We start from the raw sequence: 18,460 nt of genomic DNA on the forward strand, positions 1-18,460 counted from the left end.
ATCAGGAGACGTGCCCTCGTGCTTCTGGTTGAAAAACAGGAGACACCTCGATGCAATGGCCCCCGGTGATGTGTGGACTACATCTGTTTGGGTGTATCTGGCTGGTTAATAGTGTGTGTCATTGGGCTAACTCCAGCCACCAGCTTGACTTATGGCCATTGATCTGTGTGGTGGAGTGGAGAGAGCTGCCAGCACTCGGCCTCAATCTTTATTAACGTGGCATGACGAATGATCAATCTATCAACGCTCCGACTTGGGCGTGTACCAAAAAAGATTATACAATGAACAAAATCAATATACACGAAAGACAGCGACAAACAAGTTACAAGGGTCACGCCACCAGAAAAACAAAAACAAACACATTTTCTTACAAAGTCCTAGTAGTACATACATACACATATAATATTTAAGTTTTGAGATAACTGACTGTGATTTCTGCCTACATGTCTCAAAACATATTTGTAATGCAGTAATGTAATTGTGCATCGAAAGTATGATTATTTAGTATTACTCTGTTAGATGCATCAACTATAAAGCAAAAGGTGGAGATGTTGAGTATGTGTAGTACCTGTTATGAACAGGCCCTCTGAAGTTTGGGTCATACTTGCGCGGCTCACCTATAAGAAAAGCAGAGTAGGGTGAGGTTAGAATCAAATGGAACAACAATATAACTGACAGAGTGAACAACACATCCAAATGGTTATGAGCAACATTTCACAACACTGACACCATATACTATACTAGCAAAATTAACCTGCTGTTCTATTTAATTGGCCAGTAAAACCTAACGAGGCCACTTCACAGTTCAGGTCTCGTAGCAGGACTGCGATGATGAGGGATGATCATGCAAAGATAAAGCAATAAAGCCAAAACAATGTAGCTAAACACAGAAATATGATAAATCATTTTAACAACTCTAAGGCCGAAGCCAAACAGCGTATATGGGTCACAGTGAGGATTCCCCATTTGACCCAGCAAAGCGAATACTGAACCAATGCTACGAGCACCATCAGTCACGCGAGAGGATAACTCCCACTGGGTGCTCTTGCAGGTATGAAGACACATTTACATTTATCACTGGCTTCTTCTTTGGTGCCCAAGTCGTCTCTATCCCAGTTGAAACTAGTATGACGTGACGACTGAGGACCTATTAATCACCGCACATGGGGCGTAATATCTCCAAGCAGCTGGGGCAGACTTAGGGGCAGCATGAGTGGGCCAATCTCCCATCTGCCCATTCATCCTGTCGAGAGACGTACAGCTCAGCCCTGCTTCTTAAAGTGTGAGGAATGAGTACACTGCACCACGTACACACCATGTTCTCAATGTACTGTCAAAGGTAATGAGTCCTAAAATGAACAAGCACATAACACTTTTATTTCTATCAGCAAATACAATTAAAAGACCAAAGCCAACAGTAAATTTATCCTAATAAGTATTGGCTGTAATTGATTGAGCTCACGCCTCCATCCCATAGATCTCCGCAATGATGCAAAAACTATAAAAAAAACACATTAAAAAGCCATACTGTTGCTTTGGGTGATATAATCTCCACTACAATCAACTTGGCCAGTGTAGTTTATTCTGGAACAAGTCCACAACTGTAGTTTTGATTATGACTGTGAGTTGTGTGTGCCGTGGTTGTAAAACAGTGAATACGTTTTCATCCAACAGATCACAGTGTGAAAGTGAACCACCCCATCACCTGGCAATCTAGACAGAAGACAATGAAATTAAGGAACAACACTGTTAAAGACAAGTAGGTCTATTCACTGTTACAATCATTAAAAAGCGAAAGCAGCATGCATGCATTCAGTAACTAGCGTAGCATAGAAGTGCTAGCGCTCGTTAATGATGTGTTAACATACTCCGTTAGCTCGCTGTATATCTTTATTTTTAACCTCTCCGGGTGTTCTCACTATTGCACACGCTCCAGGCTCAACGTTTAACTATGGCGAGCTCGAAATCCACAAAGGCAGCCTGAAAATGAAGCTCCTTCTGCCCAGTGAGCAACTTTCATAGGGTTGACCAGGCCGCTGTCTTTGAACGCAGCATCCAGCTCTCCATGGTGTACACGGAGTAATAACCTAGACAAGTTCATTAAATACACTGTAGCTAATGTCTTACATATTATTATTCAATATTTTTTTCATGCATGGGTGAACAAACCAAAACTGGTTTGTTAACTTAACTGGAGAAAATGAATACCTCTTTTTAAGAAATAAACTACAAAACAAAACATGAAGTTGTCGCTTGTAATGTATTGCTATGCTTCGGCAAAAAGGTTATTTTACCAGAAAAAAAGCATTATTTCACCAGATGAACTAAACCAGGAGATGCACTGAGCACTTGTTTCTGCCAAATGGTGACATTATTGTGATGTCGATACTATTCACAGCTCCACTAAATGTCTTGTTAGTCTGCAGTACGAGACTGTATTGGCTTTCCTTCGTCTGCCCATAAAAGGTCAGTAAATGGCCAAATACAGTAAAAGTAAAAACCACAGCAACATCTCTTTCATGTCTCTAACAAATTCAACACAGAGACATCGGTGTTAGATCAATTATGACATTGTGAAGAGCGCGTAATATCCATCTGTTTGTAATGAAAGAACTGCGGCTACATTGAATATGAGATTAAAAGAATTGCGGTCAACAAAAGTTAACTAAAACATAAAAAAACGTCTCTTCTGTTTAAGATTTTTTTTTAAATGGTATAATGCCTGAACTGGACACAATTGCAAAATGAGAAACCCTATAATTCAATACATGTTAGCAAAAAAAAAGTGGCTGCTCCAGCTACACATCCCATAGTGACGGAGGAAAGTCACCACAATCATCTGGCCGTGGTGGAATTCCTTCACGTTGTGGCAAACAAGGTTTCCAAAGCTAATATTTCTGCAGGACGTTAAGGCGGATGTTGCACACATTTGCATGTGTGAAAGTATATCTTCTTGCCTGCCTTTCTGAAGGATAGAGATGCCAAATTGCTGGGCCAACAGTAATAATGTCAGGAAAAGTGACAACACTTTCAATCACCAACAACCCTGGTGCCCTTAAGCTGCAGAGTCAGCAGCAACAACAAATGCACTGGAATCTAGGTGAGTAATTGTCACATTTCTGTATACTGGAGAGGCGTAAGAATTATGGCAGATGGAGAACTGTGCATGTGTCAGAGGTTACAGTTGGCTGGTCTCATGACCGCATGGGGCTGTGTGCAGATATTAGATCATGAGGAAATTCCTTAAATGCACTGTAGGTGTGATAATGACCATTTTAGCCCCTTGTCATGGCAGCAGCGTGAGCGGCTAGCCTCGATACCAGAGGCTCATATGCTTTTTTTCTTTTGTCCTTGCTGTTAAAAACCCCATGAGGGTGCCTAGCCATCTGTTTGGCCATCACTGAAAGCCTCTCACTTTAGTGGTGTTTCAGGTCTAAAAGTGTGAGATGTTCTGGGTTAAGTGTGTTAAATCCTCGGCCAAGGACACGATGTCACCGGACCAGGTGCTCACTGCAGCATTCAGAGAGCGCTAGCACTGGATTTAAGAGGATGCTACACTCCATTTCAAATAACCTACAAATTTAAGAGCTCAAAGATGTTTTCACAGATGATGCATCATACACATAATTCTGTATAATGACACATATTGAGCAATTGAAACATACATTTCAATGGTCAAGCATCCCAATTCAATTTAACCTTGTGAACTAAAAACAGCTCCATACCACTTAGATTTTAAACTTGTTTTAATTAATAAAAAAAAAAGAAAAAAGAGTGAAATACTGTTATACTATCGTACCGTGAAAATCTCATACTCTTACAATCCTATCAGCATCCGTGCATGATGTACTGACAGAGTAAGCTATTCCTCTGTGTTGTGCCGGAAGTTGCCTCCAATTGTTTTATATATCCCAGTGGTTGTTGCTACACCCACACGGCCAGCAGGTTGCATCACATTAACTCACATCAGAGCTAATTAGAGATGCAGCTGCTGGGGGTGAACGAGATTCGTAGCTGGGTACTAGACGGGGCCCAACGTAAGCTGAATTTAAATGGATGTTCAAAAAATCATTTCATTGATCCTCCTCGGTTGTGTGAATAATCAAAACATAAGGTCTCCACAGTGCGGGAGAAACTGTGACACAAACAAGTAAGTCCATATGGTGAGTGCAAGTTGAATCACACTGAGATCAAGGAGAGCCAGTGGTGAGAGGACAGATTGTGGTGCAGTGACTGTCAGGGACCAGAGCTTTTTTTTTACAGAGTCCTGTGTGCTTTCTTGATCAGCCTTCTGTTTTGGAGTTGGGGAGCCTGCCGGTGTGTCCAGCAAGAGGACCAGCAGGCAAGCAGCACGGTCCCCCGCCAATGTCCAATATATGTAATCCTGTCAACACAGTACGATGGAGGGAACTCAAAAACTAACATGTGATTGTTGCATACCCCCCGTCAGTAAAAAGATATTGTAGTGTAGCGTACAGCATACTAAAACATTCTGGCGGACTACATACCCCTTCACTCTAACACAATAACATTCAGGTGATAGAGATTGTGCTTATTCAGCACAGATAAAATTAGCTACATCAGCTTGACGCCTTACACCAGGCTGTTGTCCCACAACACAGATTTGAATGAAGGGTTGAGAGAGAGTGGTGAAAACCACCAGTGATGCCCGGATACAAGCAGGCTCTGCATTAGGTGACGGCTGTTTAGACCGCACTGCAGTGTGCCGGTGCAGGAGACGAGGGCGGTGCACTGGATGTGTGCCGCTGGCTGTAGTCAGGCTGAGAGAGGCTCTGTGGTCAACAACATTCGGAAAAAGCCTGGCAGGCATGCTGCACCGGGACGGCTGAAGTCACTGTTAGCTCCACTAACTGCTAGTTCTCCTCTATTGACAGAGTGTTGAATAATGACACGTGTCCTGCTGTGACCCAAAGATTTACGCATAACACAACAGTCATGGTAGTAATCAGAGGCTCCGAGGCAATGAGGCTGGACTGGGTGAGGAATTACACATCAGGATCAGACAAAGGCTTTGGCACTAATCTTTGCTCCGAAAACCCCATTTGCATTTGCAGCAAGTCTGCCATAGCAACAAGACCTATGGATCACTTTACAGTGGTGAGGACCCTGGCACCGTAAAATAAGTCCGTGACACACATATTTTGTGATAAAATGCCTTCTTCCAACAGAGGTTTAATAAAAGCTCAGTGTGAGAATGCCTCAATTTGAAGTCCGTGCCTCCTGTCAGACGGATTCTAAAGTATGTGCTGGATTGACTGCTGAGAATCAACTGCAGAGTGCCTGTGCAGGAAAAAAAAGCCAGGTATAACAACCCAGCCCGGACAGATAAAGCTTCACCGGAAAGTCACAGAAGCAATTCATCGCCTTGTACCTTACAATTTGGGAGGAGACTAAACTGCACACTTATCTCCTGCAGCTCACTTCATCATAAGGTTAGACTGCTCGGGGATTATCTACCGAGTCACATAATTTATACTTTACGTGGCAAACATCACTGCAGATACTGTGAGATCTGATAATGTGAGAGCAAAGCCTATGCAGCAAATATAGAAATCTTAAAATCCAAGTTAAAAAAATCGAAAGCACATAATTGTCAAATATGATATGGTAGGAATGTTAAACACACAGTACAGTGCTGTAATCACACCCTCCACAGTAAAACTTTCTTTACTTTCTCCAGCCCGTTTCCACGACGCCCCCCCCACCCCTCCCAGCGTTTCCCAGCTCGTCCAGTCCACAGACACATGAACACGGGCAGACACAGGCACCAGTGTGCCCCGGCCCCACTGTCCAACACAGGCCTCTTTCATACCGTGGTCAGGCAAACAGCTCGAACACTGCAGGTGCTCTACATGGGCTGGGTCAGAGGGGGCATTAGGGAAGGACCTTTTTTTGTTGTTGTCGTCACTCTGCTGTTTAACAAACATTTCTAAGACCTGGAGAGAGCGGAGTGCTGTGAGTTTGCACTCCTGTTAAAGCTACACTGGGCTTAGATCCAGCTACAAATAAACAAAACAAAAAAAAAGTAATGGAAATGTTAAAAATTCTGCATAATGATGTTGCTCAGCAGGGCGGGCACATCCTGTAGGCCTGAACGCTGTATACAGTATGTTCATTCATAATTGATGGAAGCACTGGCTTCTGCCAATCCAGAGAGGAAAGCAACAGCAGTGACGTGGCTTTGGGCTTTTACTGTAATTTGTATTTCTAATTTAGCAGTGTTCCGGTTTCTCTCACATCCAAGTAACCCTAGCTACACTACACTAAAAGAAACTACACACATTGACTATTGGGAACCGCGTTATGAACAAGGAAGTCACCCACACTCATCAGAAAAGAAAGAGAAAAAAATAAACTAAGCCGGAATAATCAAAGCAGTTAAAAAGCTCCAGATGGCTCCCCCATTTTCATAATGTTAAAAGTGTAGAGAGATAATACACACAAACACTCTCCGTGTAGCACCATCACTCTCTTTTTCTCTGGCTTCCTTCCAGCGCCCTTCTGTATCCAAAAACATCTTCCCTGCCACGCTCTTATTCCCCCCCACTGGACAACAGTGCAACCTTTCAAGCGCCTGTCTCCTTATTGAAACAAGACAACAACATCCAGATCTCCGGTTTAGGTTTTACTTAGCAGAGTCCCCTGGGATCCTCTCAACTATTAGCAGATGCTCAAGGAGTACTTGGCATATCTGGTTTTGGTAGCCCACTGGGTTAACTCCTATCTGTGCATGAACAGTGTTTCCGGTGCACATTTTCAGAGGCGAGCTAAGACACAGAAGCAGAGGATAGTGGGATCCGGGCTGGGATTCGACCCCCAAGAGAGGAGTTAGCATCCGAGTGTGTCAGCCGCTGACAGCTAGCCTGCCGCTCTGAGCGCAGAAGTGGCAGTATATTGTGGCTGGGGCTTTGTGACCTTGGTTACTTCTGTGGAAGCCTCCAGGCATTTCAGTGGCAGCCCAGTGTTCCTGTGAAACCAGGCTCACTCCTGCTACTGTAGATCAGTGACGGGCTCAACCGGCTTTGGCCTGGATTCATAAAGACTTAAACATAAGAGGATGTGCCTCATCTTGATAACCAAATATGCCCTCTACACACCACTACAAATGCCCACATCCTCTCTCATACTCAGTATTCAAGACTTGTCTCGCGTATACAACTTCCTCAGGTATTAGTGTTGATATCCTGAAAAACCACGACAGGATAAGGCAGCTCGCTTCTCACAAAAGTATGTTCAAATTAATCTGCACTAAAAAACAGATTACTGTAAAAAATCTCACCCTGTAGCCAGATCTATTTGTATGTTTTAGGAAAACAAGATTTCCAGAACTCCGTACTGATCTAAACGACTAATTACCATGAGGATTTTTTGCTGCGTATGTTAACACAGAAAAAATCCTCATCTCCCTTTGCACATTAAAGTTTTATGTTAGGCAAGATGCATCTGGGCCAAGATTCGTAATGGTAGGAGTAATGAGACTTTGCAATTGCACATTTCATGGAGAATGAGTATATTTCCATAACACTGTTTTCAATTGCATATTTTATTCAACTGTGTCCACTTTGAGCCCAACAAAAACTAGCAGAAAGCTGAAGGTCATCATGTGTAAGCAACACTTTACACAAATTAAATTTAAAACCACAAAGAGAATCTCTCACTGACTGTCAATGATGTGGCTTTATTTAAGTGCATATATATATATATATATATATATATATATATATATATATATATATATATATATATATATATATATATATATATATATATGTATGTATGTGTGTCACAGCACATCACAGAGTCTGAATCTGGATTCTTTGCAGGAAATGTTAATGCACTTATGTAATTTAATGACTTTATGCAACTAGTTATACAATATAGATTTCAAAAAGCAAGTGATGCTCTACTTGAGGTAGAAGTAGGGCCAATGTCTTCATTTCTTGAGAAACTAGCAAGCCTGCGCTAGATTTTTAAAATCATCCAACTGAAAAACCCATCCCATGATGCCAACTCTTTTCTGATGAAAGCACCGATCAACGATTGCTCCAAAAGTTGCTAAATCTAGCAAGAAAGTGACAGCCCTGTCTCTTTAGGCCTCCGTCTAAAGCCACTCCCCCAAAATCATCATAATGACCAAAAACAACAAACATGGCTATCGTTAGTATTTGACAAGCAGGGAGCACCCTTGCAGAATACGTGCAGGCAGGCAGGCAGGCAGTCCTGCCACATATACCTGGTTTCTTTCTTCTTTTTTTAAGCACTTGAATAATTGATTAATCTGTCAGGATGTAATGAGAATTTCAATAAAAATATGAATACTGTTTTTTGATGATGATTACCAACACTGCCTTTAACATCACTTCACTGTCCGTGTGTCCTCTGAACCGCTGCCTTTCAGCAGTCTGCACACATTAAACTCAGATTAGCGTCAACGACACTAAATCCCTGATTTATCTAAGCAAACCTGTAGGGTGCAATGCAAGACCCTCACCTGTGCAAAAAACAAAACGCATGTTTGCAACGTCAGAACACCATGTCTCTTTTGTTCTTAGGATAATGATGCATTTGTTTCGATCACGCTAGCTGCATCATTTAGCAGATTAAAGCTATCAAAAGTAATTTAGAGTCTCCCTGTGCACCCGAGACTCAAAACCTACGTGTCTAGCATGAAGGTAGCTTTATCTCTCACTCCTTTTCCAGTGTATCTTTGGCTTGTGTTTCATAAATCACTGCCAATGTCACTTAGCCTCCTAGTCATAAACAAACACTGACTGTATTTGCACTACAAATTGGAAATTTAAAAGTCTCCTTGCTGTCGCCTAGAAAGTCGCTTCGCAGCTAAATGTCCCATTTTCACGGACTTGAACAAATCCCCATCCAGTGCTGTGCAGAAGTGAGTCTGACAATTATTTACTGACTCACCCTATCATTAGTGTGAACAACATACTTTCAGGCACTGACTTTGCAGTCTATAGAGAAAAGACACATGAAATTAGTAGCAGAAGAACATAACCTTGTTAAAAATAACGAGCAGATATGCCATGAAGACTAATAAAACGTGTAGGAGCACTATGGAGTCAGAGTGTTTGCAGAGGACAGTGACACTTAAAAGCCCATGATGGTACTTAGTCCTGGGCGCAAAATGGGCCATTTGAGCCGCAACCTTCTCTGACTGCAATTTCACAGGAAGAGGCTGTGAATGTTTGATTCTAAACCAGGACGCTCAGCTTTCTGTCATTGACTCTGTATGAAAATGCAGCGTTTAGGGAAGCTGCCCATGCGAGAAATTTGTTAATTAACAGTGTGCCCGACTCAACACTTTCTGTGGTGAATGGAACTCGTATCTAAATTGTTACTTACAAACCTGTCACAGAATGATTATGAGCTATTTCCTTCTTTTATGACTGACTGAACAGTTCAGCAGGACAGAATAAGCCCACTGAACACTTGCTACATAGTTAGAAACGTTATATAATATACTAGCACTTCAATCTGGCTCAAACGGCTGGACGTGAATGATGGGATGGCAGGTAGTTGTTTTTAAGCAGCTGCTTAAATACATGGCACAACTCATGGCTCACTTGTTTTTCGCTGCTTTCTATGAGGGCATGTAATTATGTTCATTAAAAGAAAAACCCAAGAATATAATAAGTTAGGGCTAGGTGATAACTCTCTGTTGATGTGGAATGGCATCATAACAGTCCATCATCCTGCCTTAGCTACGTGATTCCCTCATTTCTTAGAAATATACTCATCGCTTTCAAGCGAGTAGGAGGTTTTCCTGTTAAGAAAAACCCAATTCTTATACAAAACATGCCTTGTGGCTACTGTTCATAAAGAAGCGGGTGTCTGAGTGTCACTACAATGTGGCAAGTCTAGAAAGAAAACTCCTTTTCTTTGGTTCTGCGAAATCAACTGTGTCAGAATCAACTGACACACAGTTTGGCAAGTTGGACAGGATCTATCCGACTGGCTGAACTGGAAATAATTAACTGGATAGAATCGTCCACTTCCTTTTGGAATAAAAGAAGTAAATCACCACAGAACGCCAGAAACCGTGGGTACATTACCAGCTATCGCAAAAAAAGATTTTCGTTACTATGCACACTAGTTTCCAGTCTAATTTGTCAACACTACGGGGTAGAGTATGCCGATGTAAAATGTGTCTTTTCATTCTATGCTCAGCTGTGAGACCAACATTTTCTGAATTGCTCTTTTGCCGAGTTATAGCTGATGGAACGAAAGCACCAGGGAGCCAATAACATAAAGCCGCTGACCTAAACACAGTGAGGCCCCATAACTCCAGCCGATGCTCCGCTAGCTAGGTCAGTGGATGCTGTTAGGCAAAATTATGTTCCTTAATTAAACTGTCTCAATGTATTCGATGTAATTCTCTGGAGAGTAGCACTCGAGTTGACACAAGAGAAGATAATGCAGGTATATGTATTATATCATCCTCTGTAATGATGCACACCCTGCATCTAAGTAATGTATATAATAATAACGATGATACACAGTCTCACTCCAAACCTGCGCCAAGATGTTTACTTTACACTACACATAATCTCTAGTGTCAGGTTTATGGTGATAGGGTTTGAAGGCCCCGATGGTGAGCTGCATGTCTGCCGAGAGCAGTGAGAATCTACCACAGATGACAGGTTGCAGAAGTGATTGGCAGAGTGCTGTGGTCATGAGGTCTGAGGGACATTCGGGGTCAGCATTTGGGAGACACAGTTAGGAGCAGACCTACTCTATATTGCTACTCTATCTAAAGATCAAGCCTCCCTGACGGTCATTTTGGTTGTAAGTATTACATAAAGCTTGGAGTAGGATGATATCTGTATCTAACCGACAATGATGTGGAAGGCTCTGCAGACAATGATTATAGCACGACATGAAAAAGTGAATAGTCAATAATGCGTTATAACTGGGGTTGGACAAATTAGCTGATCATGTTTTTGGTCTACCTTTGCTTTTGGGTGAATCTGAGAAAATAGATGAGTGTAGACATGAATTAAAGTCACTCTTTCAAAACAGCCATATATGCAAAGACATTTCTCATTGAAAGGAGACATTAATTGTCCTGTCAGTGTGGTGGATCACTTAGTCTAGGTTTCAATAGCTAGTTAGTTTCCCATGATAGCCCTGTAGTAGCCTGAGAGCAGCGGTACACTCACAACATGAATACAATTGTGAAAGAAGCACAAAATATTTATTTTTCAATGATTAGATGGAAGATTACTAAATATAGAGAACAATATTTTTCATCTGTGGAAGAATCAATACTAGTATCAAACCTCAGAAAGCCACCAGTGTGGTAAACATCACCAGTGTAAGTGATTCTTTGTCTCAGAGGAAAGCCACTGTGTGGCATCTGGTGGTGATAAAGGATTATTTTTGCTTTGATAAACAACATGATTACTAAGGCCGGCTAATGGACAGAAGATCTGCTCATGTGTTACATATATCCTGGAGACTATACATCCTTTGTTGTCATTACCATTCACAGAGGACAATGCTTTGAATCTTCATCACTAACAGAACTACCAGGACTGCTTTGTTACAACGTTGTATAATGTGGGCGAGAAGAGGCGGAGATAAAGACTTATTGTTGTTAACAGTATACTGCACAATTTTTTATATGTAATAAAAACAAGGCAACAATCATCTTGAGCATGTGTAGGGTGAAACATAATAAACACTCTGAAAAAGCCATTAGACTGACCTACTCAGGAAACTTAGGCGACACAACCGTTTACAAAAAACAAACAGTTTTAGTTATTATATATATATTATTATAGTTATAGTTACGTATTTGACGTTAACCGTTAAATAGCCAACTGACTAACTGTGGGCTGTGTTAGTTAACGTTTCTTTAAACTACAGCAAGAGGTTAACGGTTAACTAATCTATTAATCGATCGTCAAAAAAAAAATAAATCTTGAATTCTTTCCGGTAACAAGAGGAAACCGATAATCCTCGCGACGGATTTAAAAAGACGTTGGGCTTTATTTTACAAATAACCGTTTAAAACGTTATTCTACCGTTAATACCTATTTGATGTCATATCAATTAATCGTTGGAAGTCTTTCAAAGCTAAAATGACCAAATTCCAGTTTCTCAATGTGAGGATAAACGCTAGCTTAGCTGCTTTTCTTTGTCCTATTCAAAAAAACAATGACATCTGATGGCATCGTCTTTGGGAAATAGTGATGGGCATTTTCCACTAACGTTACATTCCGACAGTTAAAACAATAACCAGACAAAACGATACATCTGATGACATATCGGCAGACCAATCGTTTATGGAGATAACGTTATATCTTCATGTTGTTATAACCGTCACCCAATAACGGTATAAAATATATCTGCGTTTACAACAAAGATGAAGTGATGACAAGTGGAGGAGGAAAGTGATAAGTAATAACGACTTATTATTGAGGAGACTTTATTCACAAGGTAAACAACACAAAGGCATAAACCTTAACGTTATATCACCGGAGTTAACCAGGTAACATTAAACTATCGCCAAAGAAGCAGATTCAAGACACACACAAAAAAAGACGTTAGGCTACTTATTCGAACGTTAATAGTCGTTTAAAACCGTTAACGTTGACTGCGTATTGGATGTCAACGGTTAACCGTTAAATAGCCCCCTAAATAGTTAACAACTGACAATGTAAGCTAGCTAACGTCCCCGTAAATCACAGCAATGGGTTAAAAACATCACTCAGGCTAAATAACATACCAATGTATCATGTTGTCATACCGTTATACACAGTACAGAGGGGAAAAATATGTTGGCGTTTACAACAAAGACGAACCGACTCACCATAGTAAGAGGAGGGGACGTCCGTCTTTCTAGCCATGGCACTTAGTAGGACAAATGCGACGTCGTCTTGGTTTTGGAGACCGCATATGAGAGTCGAGGTGAACCGCAGTTATTTTAGTGGCTTTCGCACGGTCCCGTCGAGAAATAAACACAGGAGGAAACCTGGAGAGGTCTCGAGCTTCTTGGAGGATGCTTCGGCCACGCAGCTGAGCGTCAGTCGTGTTTACAGCGCGACGTCATTAATTATTCCAAAACGGTCTTAAAGGGAACGTGCACCGTGGCTGCTGCTGCTGCTAGTGAATTTTCGTTTACCTTTTGTTTTGGGTGTTGATTTAAAGCACACCGTTTTAGTGCAGTTTGTCCGCTGACATGAATATGTGTAGGACTTATGACGATGCTAGACAATGCAGGGCTTAGTAAACGGCCTGTGTCTGCAATAAAAGCTGTGAATTCCAGGAGGCCTCTTTTGGTTGATTAATAATACAGCCAATATTGCAGGCAGTATTTTTAGGAGGCAGTGACATATATATCTTCACAGTGAGGCGTTCGGTGGTGAAACACTGCCCTCAGCTGGGCTTTCTGTGGCATTGCAAATATTGCTCTCTCTCTCTGCCTCCTCCTATATTTATTAACAGTGACATGAATGCATGTTTTATCTCTCTTATGTGTTGCACAATAGAGTTTCCACTTGTTTTTATATTAACTTATAACAATGATAAAGGTGTAACTTCTCCCACCTAAACAGATGCAACAAAACTCAACTCAACCTGTCAATCAAGCACATTACACGCTCACCTGTGTGTGTGGTTCAGGTCCTTTATGTAGGAAAAAAAATGTATAGAAAATATTACACACATACATATGTGCCCTCTGAATCCATTATTATTGTATGTGTCACCAGTAAGCAGTGTTTCATTATTTTTGCGCGATCCAAGTGGCTCTCACTTACTCATTCAAACACAGTTTGTCCATTGTTGGGTCATTTAAACAGTAGACTACATCACAGTTTATGAGTTATGTAAAAATGTGTTCTGCAAAATAAATGTACATAAATGTAAATAAATTTCCCATTTGAAATGGAGTTAAAGTATTGAGTCACAGTTTTTCTGTGACTCAATAATACTGAATTAAGTGAAGTAGGCTACAACACTTCAATATGTACTTTCTATATTAGTATTCACACACAGACACATCTTGGTAATGGGTTTTGAGAGTAGTGACTAAGACCAGGACGGGGCAGCAGAGACTGAAAATGATTCACAATAACCGGGGGATCCAAGAGCTGCAGGGTTCAATTTTCATATAGTATCAGCAAAGTAAGACCAAGTTAGAAGAATGTTTTTATCTGTGACAGCTGCAGCCAAAGGGACTCAACCTGGTTGCTCCCTGAATAATAATTGCACATCGCCAAGCGTTATGTCTTTTTAATGACATCATATCTAAAACGTTAAATATTTCATGCATTTTAATGTAAGATTAGATTAGAAATGGGACAGGTAATTTGTATTACACACTGACATCTAAAAAGTGATGTCTCTCTCAGTGCTCTGGATAAAAGTAATGGGAGCTCAGGTAGCCAAAGGCCAGGCATTAAGAAGGGATTGACTTCCCCGGGACCGATCATATGTTGATGTGGAGGAATCAGTGCCAGAATCAGGATCACATTATTGCCAAATGCAATACGATAAACGAAGAGCCATTTGTCTTGATGACACAGGCATAGGACAGTGGTTTTAAACCTTTTATGGCCTAACCTTTTTATCTTTATTTAATTATTAAATGTATTTATTTATTTGATTATATATTTATTTTATTATATATATATATATCTATATTTTTTTTTTTAATTATATGTTTTTGTTTTTCTCTTTCTGTATGTATGTATTTTGTCTATTATGAAAAGGAAAAAAAAAGAAAAGAAAAGGACACTAAAACAAAAAAACATGGTATAGCCAGCAGATGTAGAAATGTAAAGGATTGTTTATCAGTCCTACTGTCTGTTTCTGTGAGAATTTGTGATGTCATTTTTGAACTTCTGCTCATCGACATCTGATGCAGTTGGCTTTGATGCTATAAATAGAATGATTCCACAGCCAGATGGACCCTATTTGGAAACATACTGCCTGCTGTTGTGTGCATTTGTACTTTTATAGAAGTGAACAATAATAATAATACATTTTATTCATGTGCACCTTTCATGGTTACCTTACGTATCATAACACAAGTAATAGTAACAAAGAGCAACAAATAACCTGCATAAAACACATACAAAAACAACAAACATACAAAAATGATAAGAGCATAAGTCAGCGAATGGTGTTGGTGTGTGTTGGGGACCGTGTTATCCACCTTTGACTGAGCCGAATTGGGCTGAACTGTAACGCTATTACATGTCACAAGGTCAAGCAAAGCCTTTGTTCATTGCCAGCAGTGGGAAGATTCACTAATCCTGCAAGGACTGATCAAGGACTGTGACACATTCCATAGGTGAACTGTGATCTAACTGTATTTAGCTCCACTTTCCGAAACACAAGAGAATATATTTCTGTGCCGCAGTTGTCCTTTTGCAGTTTGCAGAGTGAGTGAGTTTTTATGATTAGAGGCAAAAGGTGCTCTCAACACAATCACCCTTTGTCTTTTTACTTCAGCACTTACAATAGCTGCAACAGCAATCAACCCTGCTGACTCCTAAAAATTGAAATCCCCCCAAGTCCCACCATTAAAAGGAAGTGATTCGGTAACACTGTACAGCAGTATAGCATCCCTGCATAAACGGTCAGCAGAGATACACTCAATGATCGGAGGTCTTTTTTTTTTATCCCCCAATCAATTGGATAAACAGCAACAATTCTGAGAAACATTGGGTAACAGGAAATTGCATCTGTGATTGGTTGGGATGCCAGTCGATGAGTCAGTGATCCGTCTTTAAGCGGACGCAATTTGCAAAGCGATATCTCCTGGGCCTGAAAATGCAGGAAATAAAGCTTGTTTCTACCCCTCTGTTGTAAAAGATGTGTCACAGCTGAAGAGCACAGCATTTGTCTGGACTGGAGGATACAATACCATCCACCACACCATCGCCTCCACCTTTGTTTTCTGCAAGTGCATTAGAGTTTTGTATTGGTATTAATATTGGTATTAATTAAGAGGTTAATATTGCCTGTTTAATAGAAATAGATCCAGCGCTGCCTTGCTTATATTGACAGTCCCTTTTCCCTCCAACCACTGTATATCACTCTGCCATAAGAAACTAATCAGCCACTAAAAGTACATTTACAGACTTGCTCATTTTGAGGTATTTCTACCCTGCCAACAAAACAATTCTGATGAAAACAATTTATAATTTTGCATATTTTGCCATTAAACTGACTGAGAGAAAAGCCACTATTAGCATATAGCTTTATTTTGTGTTGATAAAACTCACTGAACCAAACTTCCATTGTAGTCGAGCCTCCGACACGTACAGTGCAGACATGGTTTAGTATAACATATGTTGTACCCACTGGTACCTGCGCTTAGTTTCGTACTGACATCTGGAGGCAACCATTCTTGAAATTGAAGACATTATAATGTGTAAAAAACAACAGCTTTTGGCACAGCAAACAGGTGCAAACAATACAGATAATTTCATACTTCAAGTTAATTCCCATAAGATTTTTTTTCCACAGACATTGTTCATGCGTGTGTGTTTTGAGATGCGTTCAAGACCTCAGGGACACCCTTTAATCAAAATACACAGACCACAAGCCACCCAATCCTTTGAATTCACGATGATGATTTGCATTTTGAGCCGCTGCTCCTCAGTGATGCAGATAATTTGGTGATTAGAATTAGTCTTCCAATGATATGCCCATATGGAAAACAGAGAAATGGGGAATGTTACATAGTGCATATGTTTTGGAAACATTGTAGTTTCATATGAAGCTGTACCTTAATAACAGATTTAAACAGACCGCAGTGAGTCATTCGATATTTTTTATCATTTTCTCAGCTACAAACTCAGCGACTGTAACAAGAGCACAAAAAAATGACAGTGTGGTCTTCATTTTAGCAACCCCACACAAGTGAATATGTAAGGTATTGATCGCTGTCAAACCAACAAATGAGCTGGCTCTATAATAGGTTCTATTTCAGCTGTTGTCCTCAGAAGCTTGGATCGGTTCAGAGGCTAAATGAAAGACGAAAGGTGGTCAAAGCGTTTGATCTAGCTCTAGGTCTCTTTTATTAGAAGCCACATGAACATTACATTTTTTATCCCACTTTCAAATTGACCTTGTAGTAGTTGAGTGTCCCTTGTTTCTGTTTGTATTTCTGTTTCTGATGCATTCTCTTGTTTTGAAGCACTTTTTTACATTGCATGAGGCATATATTCATTGTTTCCTGTCAAAGAATTTCCTTTTATGGTTTAATTACATGCTGATGTGTTGTGCTACTGAACACTGGATGCTACCCTCACGTTTCAAATGAGTTTGCCTTGCTTAATATTGTATGGCATCATAATGCATCATTCCAATTGCTTTGTGTTATCTTGTATCTCATTATATTCTACATGAATCCCTGAACAAATAGGAAGCTAATTAGTCCAAAAAGACATTTGTTTAAACTTGTGTAAATCTGGGCCAAAAACATAAAAGGAAAAGACGTGCTGTTCCCACAGTAGCTACCCTGATTTTTCCTGCAGTGTTTGGTCTGGCTGCGATATTCCGTGTTGGTTTTGGGATAGATTACTTATTAATTCCCACAAAGCCAACAGATACATTTCAGTTTGTAAAGTGAGTCTTGAATGACTAGAACATGAAAGACACATTAGAAAATGAACACAATGAGCTCAGAGGGCGTCTATAAAAAGACTCATTCCCCAATATCCCAGCTCCTCCTCACCAGATTACAGCCTCCAGCAAAGTCTGTCTCCCACGAGGAGCTTTAGCTGCTCAGGTTGCCGTGACAAACGAGTAAAATACTTCCCTGTCCTTAAATGGGATGTCCCCAAATCATCTTGAATGACAAAGAAAATGGTGATGCATTATCATTAACACCCTTTGAAGAACTATATAATCTTTAGCGGGATGCAATAAAATGACAAAACAACAAGACGAGGCAGCGACATTAAATGTTTCCTCAATATCTCAAGAACATATTTTATGAAACACTGTCACCTCTCTCAGAACTCCAAGAAAAAAAACACTTAACTCGTGTTGACATTTAAAATAAATATCATCAGCCACTGAATCACTGCCAGCAAAGTGAAATGTCCTTTCATCCAAGTGTAACTCAAGAGATCTAAGAAATAGTGTCGATGTGAGAGAGTCCACTGAAGTTGTGTTTCTGTATTTAATTTTTTATAACAATTAGCATTAAATATATCTTTCAAACTGAAAATGTACAGCTGTGGTTTCATTGTACAGTAAAGGAAATATAGGACAAAGAGGCTAAAAATGCTAAACATTGTATCTGTAGGCCATTGTGGCACCTCATATCTGGCGAACCATAGGGAGCATTCATTGTTCCCAACACACAGACCTACTGTGTGATCACGAGGATGATGATTATACACCTGTCATCTCCGTGTAGAATAGAAATGTTCAACTGGATTGAGAAATGGGGAGT

At 40.4% G+C, this 18,460-nt stretch overlaps 1 protein-coding gene across 2 annotated transcripts in view; it reads right to left on the reverse strand.

Moving 5' to 3' along the window:
- slc44a5b (solute carrier family 44 member 5b) overlaps positions 1-13,040 on the reverse strand; it is a 29,864-nt gene extending 16,824 nt beyond the window's left edge. For both annotated transcript variants that reach the window (XM_068725904.1, XM_068725903.1), the window contains exons 1-2: positions 12,854-13,040; positions 569-617 (exon numbers count right to left, since the gene is read on the reverse strand). In XM_068725904.1, the coding sequence (XP_068582005.1) occupies positions 569-617; positions 12,854-12,890 (86 nt within the window). In that variant the 5' untranslated portion in view covers positions 12,891-13,040. The remainder of the gene's footprint in view (positions 1-568; positions 618-12,853) is intronic.
- Positions 13,041-18,460: the final 5,420 nt, after the last annotated feature.

This window comes from Cebidichthys violaceus, unplaced genomic scaffold (assembly GCF_023349555.1).
Source record: "Cebidichthys violaceus isolate CVI_PGR_0920_01 unplaced genomic scaffold, fCebVio1.0.p SCAF_37, whole genome shotgun sequence".
NCBI lineage: Eukaryota > Metazoa > Chordata > Actinopteri > Perciformes > Stichaeidae > Cebidichthys > Cebidichthys violaceus.